This window comes from Artibeus jamaicensis, unplaced genomic scaffold (genome assembly GCF_021234435.1).
Source record: "Artibeus jamaicensis isolate MK-2021 breed Jamaican fruit bat unplaced genomic scaffold, CSHL_Jam_final contig_484, whole genome shotgun sequence".
In the NCBI taxonomy this organism is placed as follows: Eukaryota; Metazoa; Chordata; class Mammalia; order Chiroptera; family Phyllostomidae; genus Artibeus; species Artibeus jamaicensis.
This window is the reverse complement of record NW_026521859.1, coordinates 10,508,420-10,527,709: the sequence shown is the minus strand read 5'-3', so window position 1 is coordinate 10,527,709 and position 19,290 is coordinate 10,508,420. Positions and strand designations below refer to the sequence as shown.

Below are 19,290 nucleotides of genomic sequence, written 5' to 3'. Positions count from 1 at the left end.
CACGCTGTCCGCCCTCCTGTTTTCCTTCATGCTCTTCCTCGCCTGGACTCTGCCTCCCACCCTGCAGCAGCCCCCCCACACCAGTGCATCCTCTTGCCCCGAGTCCTCCCACTTCTGGGCCGCTCCTCCTCCAAGCCTCAGCTCAGAAGCCCCATCCCCCAGAAGGTCTCTGAGAAGTTCCCGGCGCAGAGACACACGCCGAGGGCGCCGTACTGACCTGGCACCTTCCCTGGCACAGCATTTGTCTCCGAGCTGTTTATCGCTGTTCCCTGCCTACCTCTCTGTCTCCCCTGCTGACCGTCTCCAGTGCAGAGCTATCTTTTTCATCGACGCATATATGATGTGTGTCTGTTGACTAAGGAAACGAATGGCTTTCCCAGCTAATGTGAACGCTCCCCGCACTTTGAAACTTCATAGCTCTTCAACAAGGACGCCTCCCAAAGGGCCAAAGTGTCCCTGCTGGGACCGGAACCCTGTTGGGTCTAACATGCAAACTCTTCTGGCTCCACCGTCTGCCGTTCACCCTCTTCCGACTGTCACTCAGGTCCTCTCTGAATCTCAGCCTTTTCATCTGTCTGGAGAGGAGAACATTCAGGGGCAAATCACAAGGACCAAGTACGTCATACCTTGTAAATAGCAATGGGATAAATGAAGTATTATTTGGGCCGAGGGCTGGCCTCTCCAATTAATTAATCAACTGGGTTGTGTAACCTGTCCCAGCACGGTTCTATCTCAAATGGTAATTCTATAGGTAGATTTTTGCGTAGATGACCATTTATCTATGCAAAGAATGGAGACATGTTCAGAATGTAGCTCTTTAAAAAGAACCGTGCCTGTATTTTCTGATGAGGATACTCATCAGTGGCATTAAACCCAGAGAAGCGGAACAGCATCCGTTCTGCCATGACCGACGTGGACTTTCTGACTGTGGTCTTGACAGAGGTGTGTTCCCCAAACCCACCACGCCAGGTCCTCCCAAAACTCTCAGGATAAGGTGTCCAGCCCCTTCCCTCACATTTCCAGAATTCCCTAACCAAGAGAGAGAGAGTGGGGGTGAGAGAACAACCTGGTAGGGGCCCCACCTGGATTCACAGGAGAGAGCTGAGTGGAGGCTTGAAGGCGCCCCTGGTCCTTCCCGCTCAGGGAGCCGCCCGTAGTCCTGACCGCCGCTGCCAGGCCCCCCTCGAGAGGTGGCCTGTTCTGATCCTTTGCTCCTTTGGGAAGCTTTTTGTCCTTTCCTATTGATTATAAAAATACTTTATGATTGCTGTGAAATCTTTTCCAGTTATATGAATTGCAAATTTCTTCTCCCAGTCTGTGAGGGACTGCCTTTTCACTTTGTAGTATCTTTTGTCAGTGGAAAGCTTTTGAGTAATTATTTAAGTTAGACAATTGATACATGGGGGTTCATTACGCCATTATCTCCACTTTTGTATAATTTTAAAAGTAACCATAATAGCCCTGGTTGGTGTAACTCAGTGGATTGAATGCAGACCTGCAAACCAAAGGATCGCGGTTCCATTCCCAGTCAGGGCACAAGCCTGGGTTGCAGGCCAGTTCTTACTTAGCAGGGGAATGCACGAGAGGCAACCACACATTGATATTTCTCTCCCTCCCTTCCCTTCTAAAGATGAATAAATAAAATCTTTTTTAAAAACCTTAATAAAAAGATGCAAAATTTTATAAAACAAATAATTCTCTGCTATCCCACACGCCAAAAGATTAGCTCCTATGTTTTACAGTTTTACTTTCCACATTCATGTCCCTAAAGTCACTGGAGTTTGTGTCCCTGCTCCATTTCTGACCTTTTATGCTCTTTCTTTTCTAACCAGAAATTCTACCTCTGCCCCATATATTCTTGCACTTGTTTCTAAACTTTCAATTCTATTCCTTAGTCACTGCGTCTATTCTTACATCTTGCTGTATTGCTTTCGTTCTCATATGACCAGATTTGCCCAATCTTCTTTTTTGTAAACACTTTGTTTTTTTCTCCATGAGGGTATTGCTCAATCCTTGTTAGGGTTATTCCTGGGGCCTGCGGATTTTGCCGCTCTCCCTTTCCCCATCGGGTATGCCAGGTATGTCCTTCCTTACTACCCCTGCGCCGGCCCGTGGTCCATGCCCCCCCCCTCCTGCTGTGCAGGGAGCAGCTGTCTGGCTCCAACAGCCGACTGCTCCCGAGAGGCCTTGCCAGAAGGGCCGGGCTCACACTCTCCCACTTTGCGTCCTGTCAGCTGAGTCTGGACAGTTGTTCAGAGTGGGGACAATGGGTTACATTCTTTAAGGGTCCCTCTCTGGCCAGAGCAACTGTTCCTTATGGATAGGGTTCATCCCACCTGCCAGCTCTAGTGACTCTTCCAGACAACATCTAAATCCCCACTTTCTTTTTTTTTAAAATAACAATTTTTTAAAAAGATTTTATTTATTTATCTTTTAGAGAGGAAGCAGAGAGGGAGAGAAACATCAATGTATGGTTGCCTCTAGTGCTTCCCCTGCTGGGAAATAGCCTGCAGGGAACCGGCCTGCAACCCAGGCATGTGTCCTGACTGGGAATCGAACTGCAATCCTCTGGTTCGCAGGCCCGCACTCAGTCCACTGAGCTACACCAGCTTTTTAATTAATTTAATTTTTTAAGATTTTATTTATTTATCTTCAGAGGGGAAGGGAAGGAGAGAGGGAGAGAAACATCTATGTATGGTTGCCTTTCGTGCATCCCCTGCTGGGAACTGGCCTGTAGGGAACCGGCCTGCAACCCCGGTATGTGCCCTGACTGGGAATCGAACCGCAATTGTCTGGTTCGCAGGCCCGAGCTCAATCCACTGAGCTACACCAGCCAGGGCTTTAAATCCGCACTTTCTTTGTGTCTTACGAGAGTTTCCAGTGTGTGCCGTACTTCCCAACTGCCTGTTCCTAAGTCTGTCGTTGCCTAGCACCGGTGGGGAGAGGAGTGGGTGAGGAACCATCTGTCTCACGTGCATAACCTCTTGCCTTAAGAAGCTAGAGTTCACAAACCGTCCCCTCAGTTGTCACCACACTCAGGCCTCAGATCCTCCCAACAGTCCAGCTCAGGTAGATGGCTTCAGGCCTGCCGTTGCAGCCAGAGAAGTGCTGTCACAGGTCACAGGGCTGACTCCCACTGCTGGGCCTTCCCCACAGACCCCTCCTACACCTGACCAGTCACCGCACCTCCTCCTGGACACCTGCGCCTCTCAGCACGCCCTGCCCTCCATGACGCCTCCCTGGCCTCTTCTCAGAGCTCCTCGTTTGGGTGTCAGCACTGCCCTGGACCTCCCACCACCAGGAAGGGCTCCAGGCCAGTGCTGACGCCCTGGAGGGGACAACAGGATGAAACATGACAGAGCCAGGGGCCAGGGCCTTGAGGGGACCCAGGCTGCCACTGATTATTCAAGCATTAAGTGAGCCCCAGTATCCACTCTCAGGCAGCTGCTCACAGCATCAGCGTGCCTCCTGGCGGGCCTTCAGGAATGCTTCTAGATGACCCTGAGGATCTGGGAAGAGGACCTTCTTTAGACGTAGAATAAACTGGGAGGGGTACTCAAAGGATGGAAGGAAGTGCTGCTGGTAGAAGTATACCAGGCTTTTCCTCGTGATCACAAGACAAGAATTCCAAGAACCCACGCACAGGAGACTGTGGGGTGGCAGGGTGGATTATTCATGTGGAAAGAGAAACTGCTCCCTGGGTTTCCCACCTCCCTCCGCCCTACCGTGGAAGAAGTCCAATCTTGTCTTTGGTAAGGCCAGAATGAAGGCCACTGCCCAGAGTTGATGCTCCCTGTTAAAGGGCAGTCCGTCCAGCATCTGGCTGGCTTAGCGTGTGTTCCTGGCTGTGGTCCACTGCTGTGCTTCTGTATGCATGTTACCAAACAAGAGGTCCGAGGGGGGGCAATATCTGGCCCACCTAGGGATGCCAAAAACTGCTACAGAACAGGGGCCCCTCCCAAGGACAGAATACTAATATCTACTGGGCTCTTCTGTCCGCCGCCAATTGGAAAGACATCTCTCAATGCCAGAGATTTGTGAAAAGGAAACAAAATGTTTATTTAATGCTATTTAGGCTTAATGCCACTACTAAAATATCAAAATCCTTTAGGGTATACTCCTACACCCACACAGCGCTCCCTTCTCCCACTGTCCCAACTCCAGGTACCGTAAATCAGGAAAAGAACACACGTCTGTTTCAGGTTGCTGGCACCATCAGCTGTGTCATCGTGCAGGCTCTCAAGTTAATCCAAAAATCACGTGGCACCCTCTCATGGTCCACTGGCAAGAGTTCTTTGTACCAAGTTTCAGTCAAAGTCTCTCCTGCTTTCCAGGCCACGCGGCCAAAGGGGGCACCCCAAAGCCGCGTGGGCCTCTTCTACCAAAGCTGCAGGAGTCCGCACTCCACCAAAAGCATGTGGCTTTCTTCTGCACCTGGCTGCAGGGATCTCCATTCTGGCAAAGCTGCGTGGTTTTCCCTTTTACCTGGGAAAGAGGGGGTCTGCACTCTGCCAAAACCACATGGCTCCCTCTTTCACCTCACAAAGAGGGGACCCTCACTCTGCCCCAAACTGCGTGGCTCTCTCTTCACCTGGCCAAGAGGGGACCCTTACTTTGCTGAAACCACGTGGCTCTCTCTTTCATCTGACTGCAGGGATCTCCATTCTGGCAAAGCCGAGTGGTACTCTCTCACTCTGTTCAAAACCACGTGGCTCTCCCCTCACCTGGGCAGTTATCTCCTCATGCCCCGAAGCCCGTATTTTCCAAGCTCTCATGCAGACCCTCTCACTCAGGAGAGCAGCCCCTAGTTACATCTTGGGTACAAGCCACTCCCTTCTCCCTGCCTCAAAACTTGGCCACAGCTATTTAACATATCCATGAAACCAGTTAAAGGTTATAGATATGTTAAATAATCATTCCAGAGGTTAGCTGCAAAACTGTTGCTATGCAAAACAGCTCTCAATGGCCCTGGCTCTATTTGTCTCTTGGCGGGGGGGGGGGGGGGGTGAGGACATCTTATATGTCTCTCCAATATTCCTATACACTTTGAATTCTAGAGACTATTCCAAATCTTTTTTTGCCCCACCCCCACCCCTTGGCTGCACCCTGTACCATGCAGACTCCCTTTGGAGGCCAGGAGCCATGTAGTTGCTAAAGCCACGTGGCCATGGAGGGAACAGGGGCTTGCAGTGTGAGTGCAGGTCATAGCAAGAGAGAGAGACATTCTTTGTTCCCCTGGGGTTATAACCAGGAACTTCCGTTTGGGATAAACCAGGTGCTTTCTCAGAAGAACCAATCAATTTCCTAAACTTTCACGGTCTTCGGTAGGTCCACCCCCTGGTTAGACTGATAGGCCTCTTCTGTCCAGCTCCTCCCACGGTGCTCCACAGCAGTCCTGTACCGGAAGAGGGGAGGAAGAGGGTTAATCACCTTGGTGGAGCACAACGCTGTGGGCCCCTGGAGTGGGAAGCTGTTGTAGCTTCCTGGCTCAGCAAGCAGATTTAAGCTTCCCCATTTTATTAAGTTCAGTGCTTAGGTTCCCTTTTGCTCCCTTTCTCAGTATCTAGCTAAACACCAATGGCAACAGAAGGAAACTCCTGTCTATTGGACACCTTCTAGGAGCTAAGCTCTGGGCCTAGTATTCTCTCCTCCCTCAATCCTGTCCAAGATAGGTGTTATGATCATTCCCATTTTAGGGGAGAGGGCTACCGCAGAGCACAGCTCCAGAGGGTGTCATTTCCACGTCGGGCGGTGCAGTGTGCAGCCTGCTCAGGCAGCCAGAGCAGCCCCGAGACAGAGCCCAGAGGCGGCATGCAAAGCCAGACCTGAGTGAACAAAGCATAAGCGTCCTTCACCCTCCTGTGCATGTCATACATAGCAAAGGCGGTGGACGGGTTGCAGAGTTCTTTGGCCTGCTGGATGGGGACAAGCAGAAAGGGGTGGGAGGAGCAGGATGCTCAGTAATCTCAGGTCTTGAAAGAACCCATTAGCTCTATTACAACTCTTACCACCCCACCCTCGGTTTCCCAATCTGCTGTCACCCTGCTGACTCTTGGTGTGGCCCGTCCTGTGTCCTCAGTACTTTGCACAGACCTGGCACACAGTAGGCATGCAATGCTTGTTGGGGACATGAATGGCCCAATTAGCTGATGTCTATATATGGGGGTGGTAGGGGGCCCCAGGATGCTTCTAGATGACCCTGAGGATCTGGGAAGAGGACCAGGGAGGAGAACACCAGGGGTCAGTTACTGCCCAGTCCACTGGCCTTCACCTCACAAATCGATACCCAATACATTTTCTTAAATCCTCACCTGAAGATGTGTTTACTGATTTTAAAGAGAGAAGAAGGAAGAGAGAGAGAGAGAGGAAGAAACATGGATGTGAGGGAGAAACATCGATCTGTTGCTTCCCATACATGCCCTGACTAGGGAGTTGAACCCACCACCTTTGGTGTGCATATGGGGTGACTTCCCAGCCAACTTAGTCACCTGGCCACAGTGAGATATATATATATATATATATATATATATATATATATATATATATATATATATATTTTTTTTTTTTTTAATGGACTTTTAAAAACAGGAGGTCTGACCAGTTTGCTCAAAGCTGCAAGGCCCCTTCCTGCCCAGCGGAGGATAGGAGTGAGGTCAGGGCAGAGGCGGCTGGACACGTGGCAAAACCAGGAACTAAGAGGAACTGCCTCTGGCATCTTTGCGGCCAGACAGGATGGCTATCTTTTCAGGAAAAGCTGAGGAAATCCTCAGGGGAGCCCTCCATTCTCTGCCTGGTAGACAACTTCGGGGGCAGGCTGAGGTGGGTGGGCTGCTGTTAATCCCAGATGACTGGGAAGGAGGCGGAGAGCGAGTCAGTCTCAGGAGGGGGTGGGGACGGAGGCTAAACAATGACCAGACCCCTGCCCTGGGCCCAGCTGGTGCCCCTCCCCACCTCCCTTCCCAACTTTCCCCGGGGCTCCCCATTGTTAACAAAGACAATATCCTGTTTCCTTTACTTGCCTCATGACCTAGGTCCCTCCAGTTCCACTGTTTACAGCGAACGGGGATGGTTCAGGCTTTTGGTCCCAGGCCCCGGGTCCAGGGTTCTCACAGCTGGAGGACCCCACAGCTGTGGAAGCTGAGCTGGTTACCCAAGATCACAGCAACTGCCATCCCAGTCAGCGCTTGGTCAGGCCTCCACAGTACCTGCAAAATTACACACTTTGGAGGTTCCCGGAGGGAACCATCGAGGCCTGACTTCTCTTTTCTATGGCTCAGTTCCTCCCCTCCGAGTGGCTCTCTCCAGCTGTGTGCGGCCTTCGGGGTCCTCGTGTGTACCCCAGAAGTGTGCTCCCATCAACATAGTTCTGGGGCTTGGAGGCACAGGCTCTGGGGCTAGCAGGACTGAGTTTGACCCTGTCACAGAATTTTCTTTTATTTATTTTTTACCTCATGTTTATTGCCAAGCACTGGCAACACAGCAGCTAACAAAATAGATGTAAGTCCCTACCGTCATGGATTTTACATACTAGTCCAGGAAGCAGGCATCAGTAAGATAAGAGAGTAAAATAAAGTATGTAGCATGTCAGGCAGTGATTTGCTATGGAGACAAAGCAGAGGAAGGGGTAGAAAGGAGGCAGCAGGAGACAGGGAGGAAGGAGTGTACTTTTCAACAGGACGGATGGATAACATTGAGCAAAGACTTGAAGTGAAACTGGAAAAGACACTGGCGTTCGTGCTGACTGTCACATACCGAACCCAATGAGCAGAGACAGGGACTGAATCATTAGACGGGCACTTTATTCAGATGGCTGGTGATCTGAGAAGACGGCAGGTTCATGCCCTAATGGACCATCTTACATTTCCTTCCAAGCCAGCCTCTTTATAACAGAGAACAAAGCGCAGTGCTGGGGTTTGAAATTCAGGGAAAGTTAGGTTAAAAACTGCAGTATTCTCTCCCTGGGCAGTTAGCTGTTCCCAGGGGCCTGCGGTTGTCTGTCTCTCTGGGAACACAATGGCCCTGATGCCTCCACTTGTCCCCAGGCGGTGGCCTTTAGTGGTGCCCCAGGGAGTCAGCTGTCTCTCCCCGGAGCCAGGACGGGCCTTATCTGTAGTTTCCGAAACCATAGCTTTAACATATGCATTCCTTACTAGACTTATAATTACTTACCTTAAACTAAGATTTTCCAACTCTGGCGTCCTCTATTAGAAGGAGATAAGAGATGGAGGGAGACCTGTGGACGCCGGGAGGAAGAGGCTTGCAGGCAGGAGCAGCGGTAGGTGCAGAGGTCCTGAAGCGGAAACGTGTCCGACACAGTGAAGGAGCTGCAGGGTGGCCGGTGTGGCTGGAGCAGAGTGAGAGGCACAAGCTAGAAGCTGAATCAGCCAGACCACCCAGGCCTTTGTAAGTCATAAATTCAAGTCGTTGGCTTTAACGCTGAGTGAATTGGAGAAGCCAAAGGACAGAACCCGGTCCATGTTTTATGAAGATCATTCCAGTGTGGGGTGGAGAAGGAAAACAGGAACACCAGTTAGAGGGCTGCTCAGGTGCGGGCGGTCCTGGTGGCATCCAACACGGTGGCGTTGGTGTGACATGGTGATGTTCAGAGTGCTTTGAAATTACACCTGCTGAATGGCTAAAAATACAAGACTCTTAACATGTGCTGTCCACAAGAGACTCACTTCGGATCAAAAGACACACTGACTGAAAGTACAGTAGTGGAAAAAGATATCTCATAAAAAAGGGAATGAAAAAAAAGCTGGGGTAGCAACACTTAAACCAGACCAAATAGACTTCAGAACAAAGGCCCTAACACAAGACAAAGAGACACCCAGCAAATCCAACTTCGTTGTCTTTTGGGAATTTGTCCAAAGAAAACAAACACTAATTTGAAAAGGTGTGTGCACCTCTATGTTCATTGCAGCATTATTTACAATAGCCAGGACATGGAAGCAACCCAGGTGTTCACCAATAGATAAATAGATAAAGATGATGTAAGATTATATATGTGTGTGTGTGTGTGTGTGTGTGTATAATAGAATTTTACTCAGCCATAGAAAAGAATGAAATCTTGCCATTTGAGACAACATAGGTGGATCTACAGAGCATCTTCTTTTTAAAGATTTTATTTATTTATTTTTAGAGAGCAGGAAACGGAGGGAGAAAAAAGGAGAGAAACGTCAAACGTGTGGTTGCTTCCTGTGCTCCCTGCACTGGGGACCCAGCCTGCAACCCAGGCATGTGCCCTGACTGGGAATCGAATCAGCAGTCCTTTGGTTCACAGACCAGTGCTCAATCTACTGAACTACACCAGCCACGGCTGGACCTAGAGAGTATTATGCTAAGTAAAATAAGTCAGAGAAAGACAAATACTTTGTCATTTCACTTACATATAGGATCTTTAAAAACTAAACAGGTGAACAAACAATAGAGACTCATAGATACAGAGAACAAACTGAGTTGCCAGAGGGTTGGGTGATGGGAAGACGATGGGCAAAAAGGTGAAGGGGATTCAGAGGTACAAACTTACACTCGAGTAAGTCGTGGGGACATAGAGTACAGAAGGGGAAATGCCAGTCAATATCTCAATGCCTTTGTATGGTGACAGGTGGTTACCAGACCATCTATTTGGTAAGGTAGATAAATGTCAAATCACTATGTTTACATATGAAATTTCTATAATATTACATATCAACTATACCTTAATAAAAAAGAGCTTTATGTTCCAGAATGAAAGAAAATTGAAAGTAGAGCCACCTGGATTTACGAATATGAGTGATGAACTGTGATAGGAAGAGACAAGTCAACGGTTCTTTTTTTTTTTTTATTGATTATGCCATTACAGTTGTTCTATTCCCCCCACCTCCGTTCCCCTCCACCCTGCACAACCCTCCCCCACCATTCCACCCTTTAGTTCATGAACTTGTGTCTCAAGTTCTTTAGATTCTGTATTTCCCCTACTATTCTTACCCTCCCCTCTATTTTCTATCTACTGTCTATGCTACTTATTTTCTGTACCTTCTCCCCCCTTCTCCTCCTCCCACTCCCCTGTTGCTAACCCTCCACGTGATCTTCATTTCTATGGTTCACTTCTGATCTAGCTGACCTCTTAATTTGCTTTTGTTTTAGGTGTGGTTGTTGATAACTGAGTTTGCTGTCCTTTCACTGTTCATCTTTTTTATCTTCTTTTTCTTAGATAAGTCCCTTTAACATTTCATATAATAAGGGCTTAGTGATGATGAACTCCTTGAATTTGGTCTTATCTGAGAAGCACTTTATCTGTCCTTTCATTCTAAATGAAAGCTTTGCTGGATAGAGCAATCTTGGTTGTAGGTCTTTGAATTTCATGACTTGGAATACCTCTTTCCAGCCCCTTCTTGCCTGTAAGGTCTCTTTTGAGAAATCAGCTGACAGTCTGATGAGAACTCCTTTGTAGGTGACTGTCCCCTTAGCTCTTGCTGCTTCTAGGATTCTCTCCTTCATTTTAATCTTGGCTAATGTAATGATGATGTGCCTTGGTATGTTCCTTCTTGGGTCCAACTTCTTTGGGACTCTCTGAGCTTCCTGGATTTCCTGGAAGTCTATTTCCTTTGCCAGATTGGGGAAGTTCTCTTTTATTATTTGTTCAGATAAGGTTTCCACTTGTGACTGTTCCTCTTCCCCTTCTGGTACTCCTATAATTCGAATGTTGGAACGTTTAAAGATGTCCTGGGGGTTCTTAAGCCTCTCCTCATTTTTTTGAATTCTTGTTTCTTCCTTCTTTTCTGTTTGGTCATTTTTTCCTTCCTTCTGGTCTAGTCCCTTGATTTGAGTCCCAGTCTCCTTTCCATTACTATTGGTTTCCTATGCATTACCATTCATTTTGATTAGTTTAGCCTTCATATGTTTCTCTAATTTGTGACTAAAATCAACCAGTTCTGTGAGAATCCTGATCACAAGTGTTTTGAACTGTGCATCTGAAAGTTTGGCTATTTCTTCATCACTTAGATTTATCGGCTCTGGGGCTCTGAGTTGTTCTTGAGTCATGTTTTAATCTGTTTGTGCCTGTTATGTTTGAGGAGCAGAACCTTAGTTGTTTACCAGGGCGGGGCCACCCAGGTCGCTGGTTTCTGACGCTGTATGTGGGGGCGGGGTCAGAGAGGGAGCAATGGCGGTCCTCTCCGCCTGCCTAGTCCGTCCCACTGCTCACCCTGCCTGTTTATCTGAGCGGAAATGTGCGAGCCCGCCGCCCCGCCGCCCTGCGCCATGCGGTCTCAATGCTCGCCTCTTCACTGGTTTATGTGCATGCAATTGCTCAACCGACCGCAGACAGCCAGCCTCGCCTCTTCACTGTGTCCGCCCGTAGTTAGCCTGCACCTGGGATCCGTGCCTTTGGCTGCTTGTGCACCACCCTGGTCGGGGATCTTTTTGGCCAACCCGCTCCGCTGCTGGCTTCACCCCTCTTACCGGTTTAGCTGAGCATTTCGTTGTCTTCGGACTCCATATTGTCAATTTTCTGTGTGGTTTGGTTGCATTTATTGTTGTTAAAACTTTATTATTTTTAGATTTGGTTATGCGCAGGCGCAAGGTGTTTCCACCTACGCCTCCATCTTGGCGGAAGTCCCAAGTCAAGGGTTCTGGCCAGAGGACCTAGAAAGGTACAGCTGCCATACAAGGCCATGGGAAAGCCAAAGGGAGGGGCGGGTTTGGGGGAGAGAGCAGGTCATCTATCTGCTGTGTCATTCTAGGTAAGTGGCTAAACCATTCTGAATCTCAGTTTCCTCATTTGTATAATGGTTATAATAATTGCCCCCCTTTGCAGAGTGGTGGTGAGAATTAAGAGCAATCATGAATTCACAGGCTTGGCACACACGTGCACCCAATAGGCATTCCTCCCAAAGCCCAGGGATGACACGTGGCCATCACGTATCTTCAGGAAGAAACTGGAAGGAGAGCAAGACAATGCCTATAAATCTGTACTGCAGTGCCTGCTTCCTCCAGGCAGAAGTGGAGCAGGCCTTTCAGATAGTTCAGTTTTCTTTCTTCAAGGTCTTCGATGGTTTTGGAGATGTGATGGTGCCGGCTGGTGGTGGAATGATGACAGACGGTCATATCCCCAAGGCTAGGCTGAAGCTTATAAAGTACTTTCATGACTATTATCTCATCTGAGCCCAGCAAGGCAGAAATTATATCCATTTTATAAAGTAGGAAAAACAAAAGAAACCCAGGCTGTCTCTAGATCTTGCTACCTCATGGAATCGCATTTAATCTTGCAGGGGAAAGTAGGTGAAGAGCATCCTGAGGTGGGTACTCTTCTTCCCGTCCCTCAGCGGCAGTGCCGCCCAGCTCTGTCCAGCCGGGCCCAGCTGTGAGATGCACTGCGACCCCGCTCCTTCACCCCCGGTGAGGGCCCGCAAACGCCTGCCCGGGGCCTGTTCCCCCTTGCTCAGCCACTCTGAGCGCACTCATGGTGTCTGGGCTGCAGTCTCACTGCTCCTGAGGCTGGGCAAAGGCATCTCATCCACAGTCCCATTCCAGTTAGTTACTCCTCCTGGCCACCCCCAGAGACTGAGGTAACTGAGGAGGGGACCAGAGCTCCAAAGAATGAAGAATCAACTTGCAGTCATCTCATTAGAAAGTGCAACCTGGCCCTGGCCAGGGAGCTCAGCTGGTTAGAGTGTCATCCTGATACACGAAGGTCATGGGTTCGATCCCCGGTCAGGGCACATGCATAAATAAATGGAACAACAACTCAATGTTTCTTTCTCTCTCTCTCTGCCAAAAATTTTTTTTTTAATTAAAAAAAAAAAAGAGCTGGGAAGAGAAAACAACAGGCATGAGATCACATTTAAAGTGCAGTCTGGGTTCCAACTCTGAGGTCTGAACCCTGCAGGGAGAATTCCTGCATCTGTTCCTGCCACTTCTTACAGCCCAGCTGTCCCCTCCCCTCCAGACACCAAGTGCCAGCACACAGCTGTCTCTTCTCGGCTCCCACCCCGACAAGCCGTCCAAGGTGGGGCCAAGTTGGGTGGGGCAGCCCCCCCCACCATGTATCCAGTGCCGTGTGAGGCCGTGTCTCCACAGAGGTTGCTTCTGAGCAGTGGTTCTGACTGGTGAGAACTGCTGCCCACGGGGTGGGGGGTTGGGAGGGTAAGACGTGTCAGCTCAGGGTGGGTCAAGGCTCCCCGTCCCTGACAAAAAAAAAAGAAAATTTAGAATTGTCTGGGGAAGCACTCTTCCTGGATTGAGGGAGAAGGGATGGAGAAGGTCGGGAGAGTGTGCAAGAGAACAGGGTGGAGGAGGGAAGGGTGTAGGGAACAATAGCAGCCCCTGGGGCCTGGGTGTGGCGGGGCTGTAGGCCCTCGTCCCAGCTTTACTCCCCAGGGAGAACCCTCCTGACCCAGATACTACCTCACCAAGAGAACGGGCTTCAGGAAAGCAAATGTGATCCGCGCATTGAGGTTTAGGAATGAGAGGGTGGAAACAGAAGGGGATGGGAATTCTGCTTAAAACCTGATGTCTTTGGCAGGTGAGCAGGGAGCAGGAAAGGCAAGCCTGGGTTCTGGATCGTTTTTGAAGTCCCTGACCCAGCCATGCCTGTGCCGCTGCTCCCACTGCTGCTTCGAACGCTGCTGTCTCGCCTGCTGCTGCCTGCCGCCCGCCTGGCCCGCCAGCACCTCCTGCCCCTGCTGCGTCAACTGGCCCGCCGCCTGGGCTCCCAGGACATTCGAGAGGCTTTGCTGGGCTGTCTGTTGTTTGTCCTCAGCCAGAGACACCCGCCAGATGCTGGAGTGGCTTCCAGAGCAGCCAACCCTGAGAGGAGGAAGAGGCTAGCCCCGGAAAAATGAGGCCGTGAGTCCTGGTAGCAGCAGGAACCAAACACTTGCTTTGGGAGTAAGACAGTCCTGGCAACATCACTGACGGAAGCCTGCCCAATGGGCATTAGATACGATTCAGGGCTGAGCATGAGCCGGTCTGACCAAGACATGCCTCCCGGCTCCAGCAGCAATGACTGGAACCATGCGGAAAACCGAACTTTTCCTGTCCTTTCTGCATTCCTCAAGACCTTGTCTAATCACCTGGGGCTTCAGCAGGGAAAGGAACGGACTCTCCCGTCTCTCCCTACCCCCAGACATATGGGGGCCTGAGATCCTGTGAGGGGCAATCCTTAACCCAGGAACAACTGACAATTTAGTGGAGAGGCAAGATCTTAATCCTGTTTTCCAGACCCAGGATTTGCCTTAGAAGAATAAGCATTGATTCCCCCAGAGAATCAGTCCTGCTCCCAAAGCCTAGCACGCAGTAGGTGTTCAATAAATATTTTTGAATTCCTGGAATGCCTTTGAAATCCTTGCCAGGCCCACTCCTGTCTGCGCTGCAAGGCCGTGTCACCTGGCCAGTGGGTAAGGGTGGGGAAGAACTCCAGGCCTCCTCTGATCCCCATTCTGTCGTCCCTGTTGGTGCTCATCTCCTGGAAATCGTTTCTGTCGTCTCATTCCAGTCAGCCACGCGCCGCCCCGGCGGTCCTGGGCCTCTCTGGGAGAGGGTTTGGTTGTTCGGCCCACGGTAAGGAGGAAAACATCCCTGGCAGCGTCTGGAGACTCTTCTCAGCAAGTGGTGGTGGAAAGAGGGAGATTTGTTAACTCAGGGACCCTGAGGACAGCCCCTCAGGGGAAGGGTGCAGAACTGTAAGTTCCTGCAGAGATGGGGTGTGGGGGGTAACCCCAGGAACCCACCTCTTCATTTCCTCCTCTCCCAATGGAAGGCACTTCAGGGATCGAATAAGGGTTGTCAGATGTATTTGCATTTCAGCCTCCGGATAATTTGCTTAGGGGCTCCCTAGCAACAGTCTTTCCTCGCTCCTTCCACCAGCTTTACGATCCGAGGGGGGCAGTGAGGAATATAGGGATCTTACGGGACCAACCTCGCCCCTAATCCGATTCCCACAACGGTCAGAAGCTGGGGCCGGGGGGAAGATCCGAGACCAGAGCCGTGCGCCCCCTCCCAGGCCTGTGGGGCTTTCCGCCAGACACCCGCCTCCCCACCGCCCCGCCATCTGCTTCCTCCTGGAGTCCTCAAAAGGTCCTCTCTCGCAAAAGCAGCCTGGGGGGGAGGAGCGGAGCGAAGCGGGTGAGAGCCCCTGGTCCCCAAACACCGTTCCCCTCAGGGGTCATGGGCGCTTTTTCCCCCCACCCCGACGCTCCAGACCTTCTCCCCCCGGCCTCCCTCCCTCTCTGCCGGTCTCCCTCCGAGGCGCTCTCAGCTCGGAAGGGAAGCCAGGCGGGACGGAGCGGGCCGCAACCCCTCTCCTGTCCGGCGGCAGAGACAGGTCTGACCCGGCCCGGGCCGCTTTCACCGGCTACCGCCCCAGCCCCCAGGTGAGCGGGCCAGGAGGGCGGCTAGGGCCCCGCCAGCCCGAGAATTTCCGTTCTCCATCCCCAGCTCAGCCTGCCCCTGCAAGGTCTCTGCAGGTGTGTGGGGAGCAGAGGCGGGGCAGTGGGGTGGGGGTGGGGTGGGCGGGGTCTGAGCTGTTTCCCAGCGGCCTAGAGAGGCGGAGAGGTGCAGGTAGGGCCCTGGTTGGAGTGGGGATATCGGCGGAGTCGGAATCTATGGTTTCTGGCGGAGGGGTTATTTTATGGGACTTTGAAGGCTGCAGTTAGATGACTGTTCCTTAACCCCAGCCCCAAACATACAGATCACGCAAGGTCAGAGACCCACCTAGAGCAGAGGGGAGGGGCTGAGAAATTAGGCTGGAGGGGGCAAGCCCAGACCCAGTGAACAGAGAGCCCCCATCCACTCGAGGAAGGTGAGGTGAGTCTGACCCTGTGAGAACGAGACTCTGTCTTTATTTTCAGTGTTGATGTTTTGTTCGTGCATGTTTCTTTTGCATTGACCTTGATTTTTTAAAATACTGCATTAAAATATTGATCTTGATTCCTGGACTTTTTGGCACCCCCTTAAATTCTGTACCTCAGTCACATTGCCTCATTGGCCTTGCGCTAGTCTCAGCCCTGTTGCCGGGCTATGGAGGTAGGGTCACAGACACAAACTGAGGAGGCACAGTCATGAGACTCTGCCCTGGTGACAAAAACAAACACTGGGCTGAGCGAACACACTTCCAGCAAAGAGACAAACACAAGGTTGGGGGAAGAGAGGCCTGTGTGGGGGTTCAGGCAGGCCTGGATGGGGGAGGAGGGAGTCTGGGGCAAGTCGCAGTGTTCAGTAGGGTAGGAGTGGGGAACTCGATCCAGCCCTCCTCACCCCACTCCTAGGCCAAGGATCCGAGGGAGCCCAGGGAGGAAGAGGGCCATTAGACTGGGCAGAGGGCGACTAGGACTGCCTTGGCCCGGCTAGAAAAACTCCAGGCACAGGCCAGTGTGAGCTGGGCTCTACTGATGCCGTCCACAGAAGTCCCTGGCATCTAGCAGTCATCTCCGCCACGGAGGAGGCTCTGGAGGGGTGTGGGTGCTGGCTGAGGGCCCGAGCAGGGTGTGTGCCACATGGGCTTCCTTCCAGCACTAACAGACCTGATTGTTGCCATCTCGGGAGCAGGCCAGACTTCAGCAGCGGTAAACAGAGGAACCAGCCTCCGCTTTCTGGCCTAGGACCCTCACCACTTCCCTCCAGCTTCTTTCCACTTCCAGCCCCCTTTGTACACACTGCAGTCTTGGCTACCAGCCTAACCATGCCTGGCGGATCTGTCTGACCACTAAGGCTTGCCACCCCCGCAGGCCCAGAGCTGGGCAATAAAGGTGGGGAAAGACACAGGGGCCAGGAAAGGGGAGAGGAGAGCCAGGAGAGGAAGAGAGAGAGACTGGACAAACACAGGATAGGAATGGGGAGGGAGATCCAAACATGAAGCTGCCCTTAAGCCATGGTACCGTGCCTAAAAAAATACCATCGATACCCTTCTTCCTGCCCTCTGCTTGTTTAAGCCTGGGGGAGGATGGCGTGTTGTGTCTCTGTGGGACAAGGAGCTGGAAGTCTGTGGGACAAGGAGCTGGAAGTCTGGGAACACCCCTTCTGGGGTAGTGTGGGAAGTGTCCACTGATTCTAAGTAGAAAGGCTACCCCTCACCTCAGGGTCCAGTCTGACCTCTGGGGAGATGGTGTGATTCTGCCTTATCCCTATGATGTTAGGGAGACATGATAGTGAGAGGCTGGGAAAGTTCCTTGGCAAGTAGACTAGGGACGCTGAGACAGACGGCTGAACACAGTGGTTTAGCAGTTCACGGCCAGGTGCAGACTGTCACCAGGGCAGAAGGCCCCAAGTGCCTGGCAGGGGGCAAAACTAGGAAAACAAGGACCTTGCCCCCAAGGTAACCTTTCCTCCCTGGAGATGACATCTAGTCCTCAGTTGTTTAGGCAGCAAAAACCAGGCGGGCGATGTCAGAACCAACTGCAACAACTAAAGACCCCCTGCCCTCACTGACCAATCAGTGGAGACCATGACGCTGTCAGGGCCCACGGGGAGAACTGATGAATATTCTGCTGAAACCCTCCCCTGAGACCTGCTCTAAAATTCCTGAGAGAGAGAGAGAGAGAATTCGAGCGAGCTAGTGGAAGAGAGAGAGAGAGAGAGAGAGAGAGCGCCTCAAGACAAAGGCCCCAGCTCTCACTCTCCTTCTGGAGAGGAGCCCATACCATTTCTTTTCCCCTCACCTTCCCCCAACCCCCACTTCTTTCTTCACAGGCATGTGGCTCTTACACTCTATCAGGGGTGTCCAACCTGCGGCCGTGGGCTGCATACGACTCAGGATGGCTGTGAATGCAGCCCAACACAAAATCATAAATTAACTTAAAACATTATGAGATTTTTTTTTTGTGATTATGCATCGCAATGTATTGAATGTGTGGCCCAAGACAACTCTTCCTTCAGTGTGGTGCAGAGATGCCAAAAGGTTGGACACCCCTGCAGTCAATGGTCCGCAGCAGCTTGTCCCAAGCTGATCCCTGAACTTGTCCCCAAGGCCCCCTTTGCTCTGACTTCCCAGTGAGAATGCAGCACAGCCAAGGCTCCCCTGGTGCTTTTTCTATGCTGAGCCCTTTCTTGTTTCACCGTCCCCAGCTTTAATAAATGGATCCTCATAGTCACTTGGACTCCTGTTGTGAAATCTTTCCCACACGAAGTCAAGAACCCACACACTGCAGTTGGCCGTAGGCAGACGCGCTCGGCCAGCCCCCCCTGGTGACAGTACTCCTAATTGTTCATTAGTGTCTGTGGCTCCTCCAGGGTACAGGCCTCTTGGGTAGGTAGTGGGGATAGGGCGGGGACTCGAGTAGATTTGCTCTCCTCAGGACCTCTCTAGCCTTTGGATTGTCCTCTAGCCCTGAGAGCTGCTGCAGGGCCAGTGATTCCCCGCGCCCCCAAATCTACTAACCAACAAAAAGGAGTGAATCCCTTCCCCCTCCCTTGAAGGTACAAGAAGGACTTCTGTACATGCCCACCCCCCTTCCTGGAGCAGTGGAGGATGTGGGACTTGGAAGTATCAGGACCATAGGATCACTCGGTGTGTAAGGCTGTTTCCTGCTTTTTTTCTTCCTATCCTCGACTGGGTCCCAGTCTTTCCAAAATTCTGAATTTAGAAAAAGTGAATCACGAGGGGCTACAGGGCTGTGCCTCTGCTGTCGACCCACACACAAAACCAGGAATCCCTCTTCAAGTCGAGGGTTGCGGGGGGCCGTGTTTGGGTGGGTGTGTGGTCCGTGTGTGTTAGAGGCGAGAAAACCCACCTTGCAGGTCACTGACTGTGTCGGAGTGATGCCAAGGCACGGTGGGGTCCAGGGCGAGAGAGGAAATATCAGGACAAGTCTGAAGGGAAGAAAGTAACCCTGAAAAGGGAAGGGGGTCGCTGTTAAGGAAAAAGGTGCACCATGGAAGAAAGTGGCCTGAGAGAGTGTGTGGGGGGTGATAATGGAGCATCTGAGGGAGAGTAGGGACATGGGGGCCCCGGGGCCTGTCTGGCAGGTTTGTTGCCGGGAGAACCCTGAGATGAATTCTGTAGGATTTGTGCAGCCCCAGTGCGGAGGAGACTAGGGGTACCCGCGTGGGGCTCTACCCCCCCCCCACGCCATCTGCTCCCTAACGGGGCAGGCAGGGTTTGCTGGAGCGGACTTTGATGGGGCCGGGCCCAGAGAGGTCCTAGCTACAGAAACTAACAAGGCTCGTGTGGACCAGGCGGCCCTGGGAGGGGTAAGGTCCGGAGTAGGGGCTTGTTCTGGGCCGGGTGCAACTGGCAGGGACGGTCGGGGCGTGGCCCCGAGGGCCTGCGGCCACTGGGGGGAGCGGGAGGGGGCGGAGAGCAGGACGGGG

The 19,290-nt window shown here is 51.6% G+C and overlaps 1 protein-coding gene across 1 annotated transcript; it reads left to right on the top strand.

Moving 5' to 3' along the window:
- The first annotated feature begins 12,891 nt into the window (after positions 1-12,891).
- Positions 12,892-14,315, top strand: MYMX (myomixer, myoblast fusion factor). Its single transcript, XM_037142621.2, has 2 exons — positions 12,892-13,091; positions 13,508-14,315. The coding sequence occupies exon 2, from the start codon at positions 13,572-13,574 to the stop codon at positions 13,824-13,826; it is 255 nt and encodes an 84-aa protein (XP_036998516.2). The 5' UTR covers positions 12,892-13,091; positions 13,508-13,571; the 3' UTR covers positions 13,827-14,315.
- The last annotated feature ends 4,975 nt before the right edge of the window (positions 14,316-19,290 follow it).

What these genes read in the sequence shown, in the direction of transcription:
- MYMX (XM_037142621.2), top strand. Translation starts at nt 13,572, where the DNA reads ATGCCTGTGCCGCTGCTCCCACTGCTGCTTCGAACGCTGCTGTCTCGC.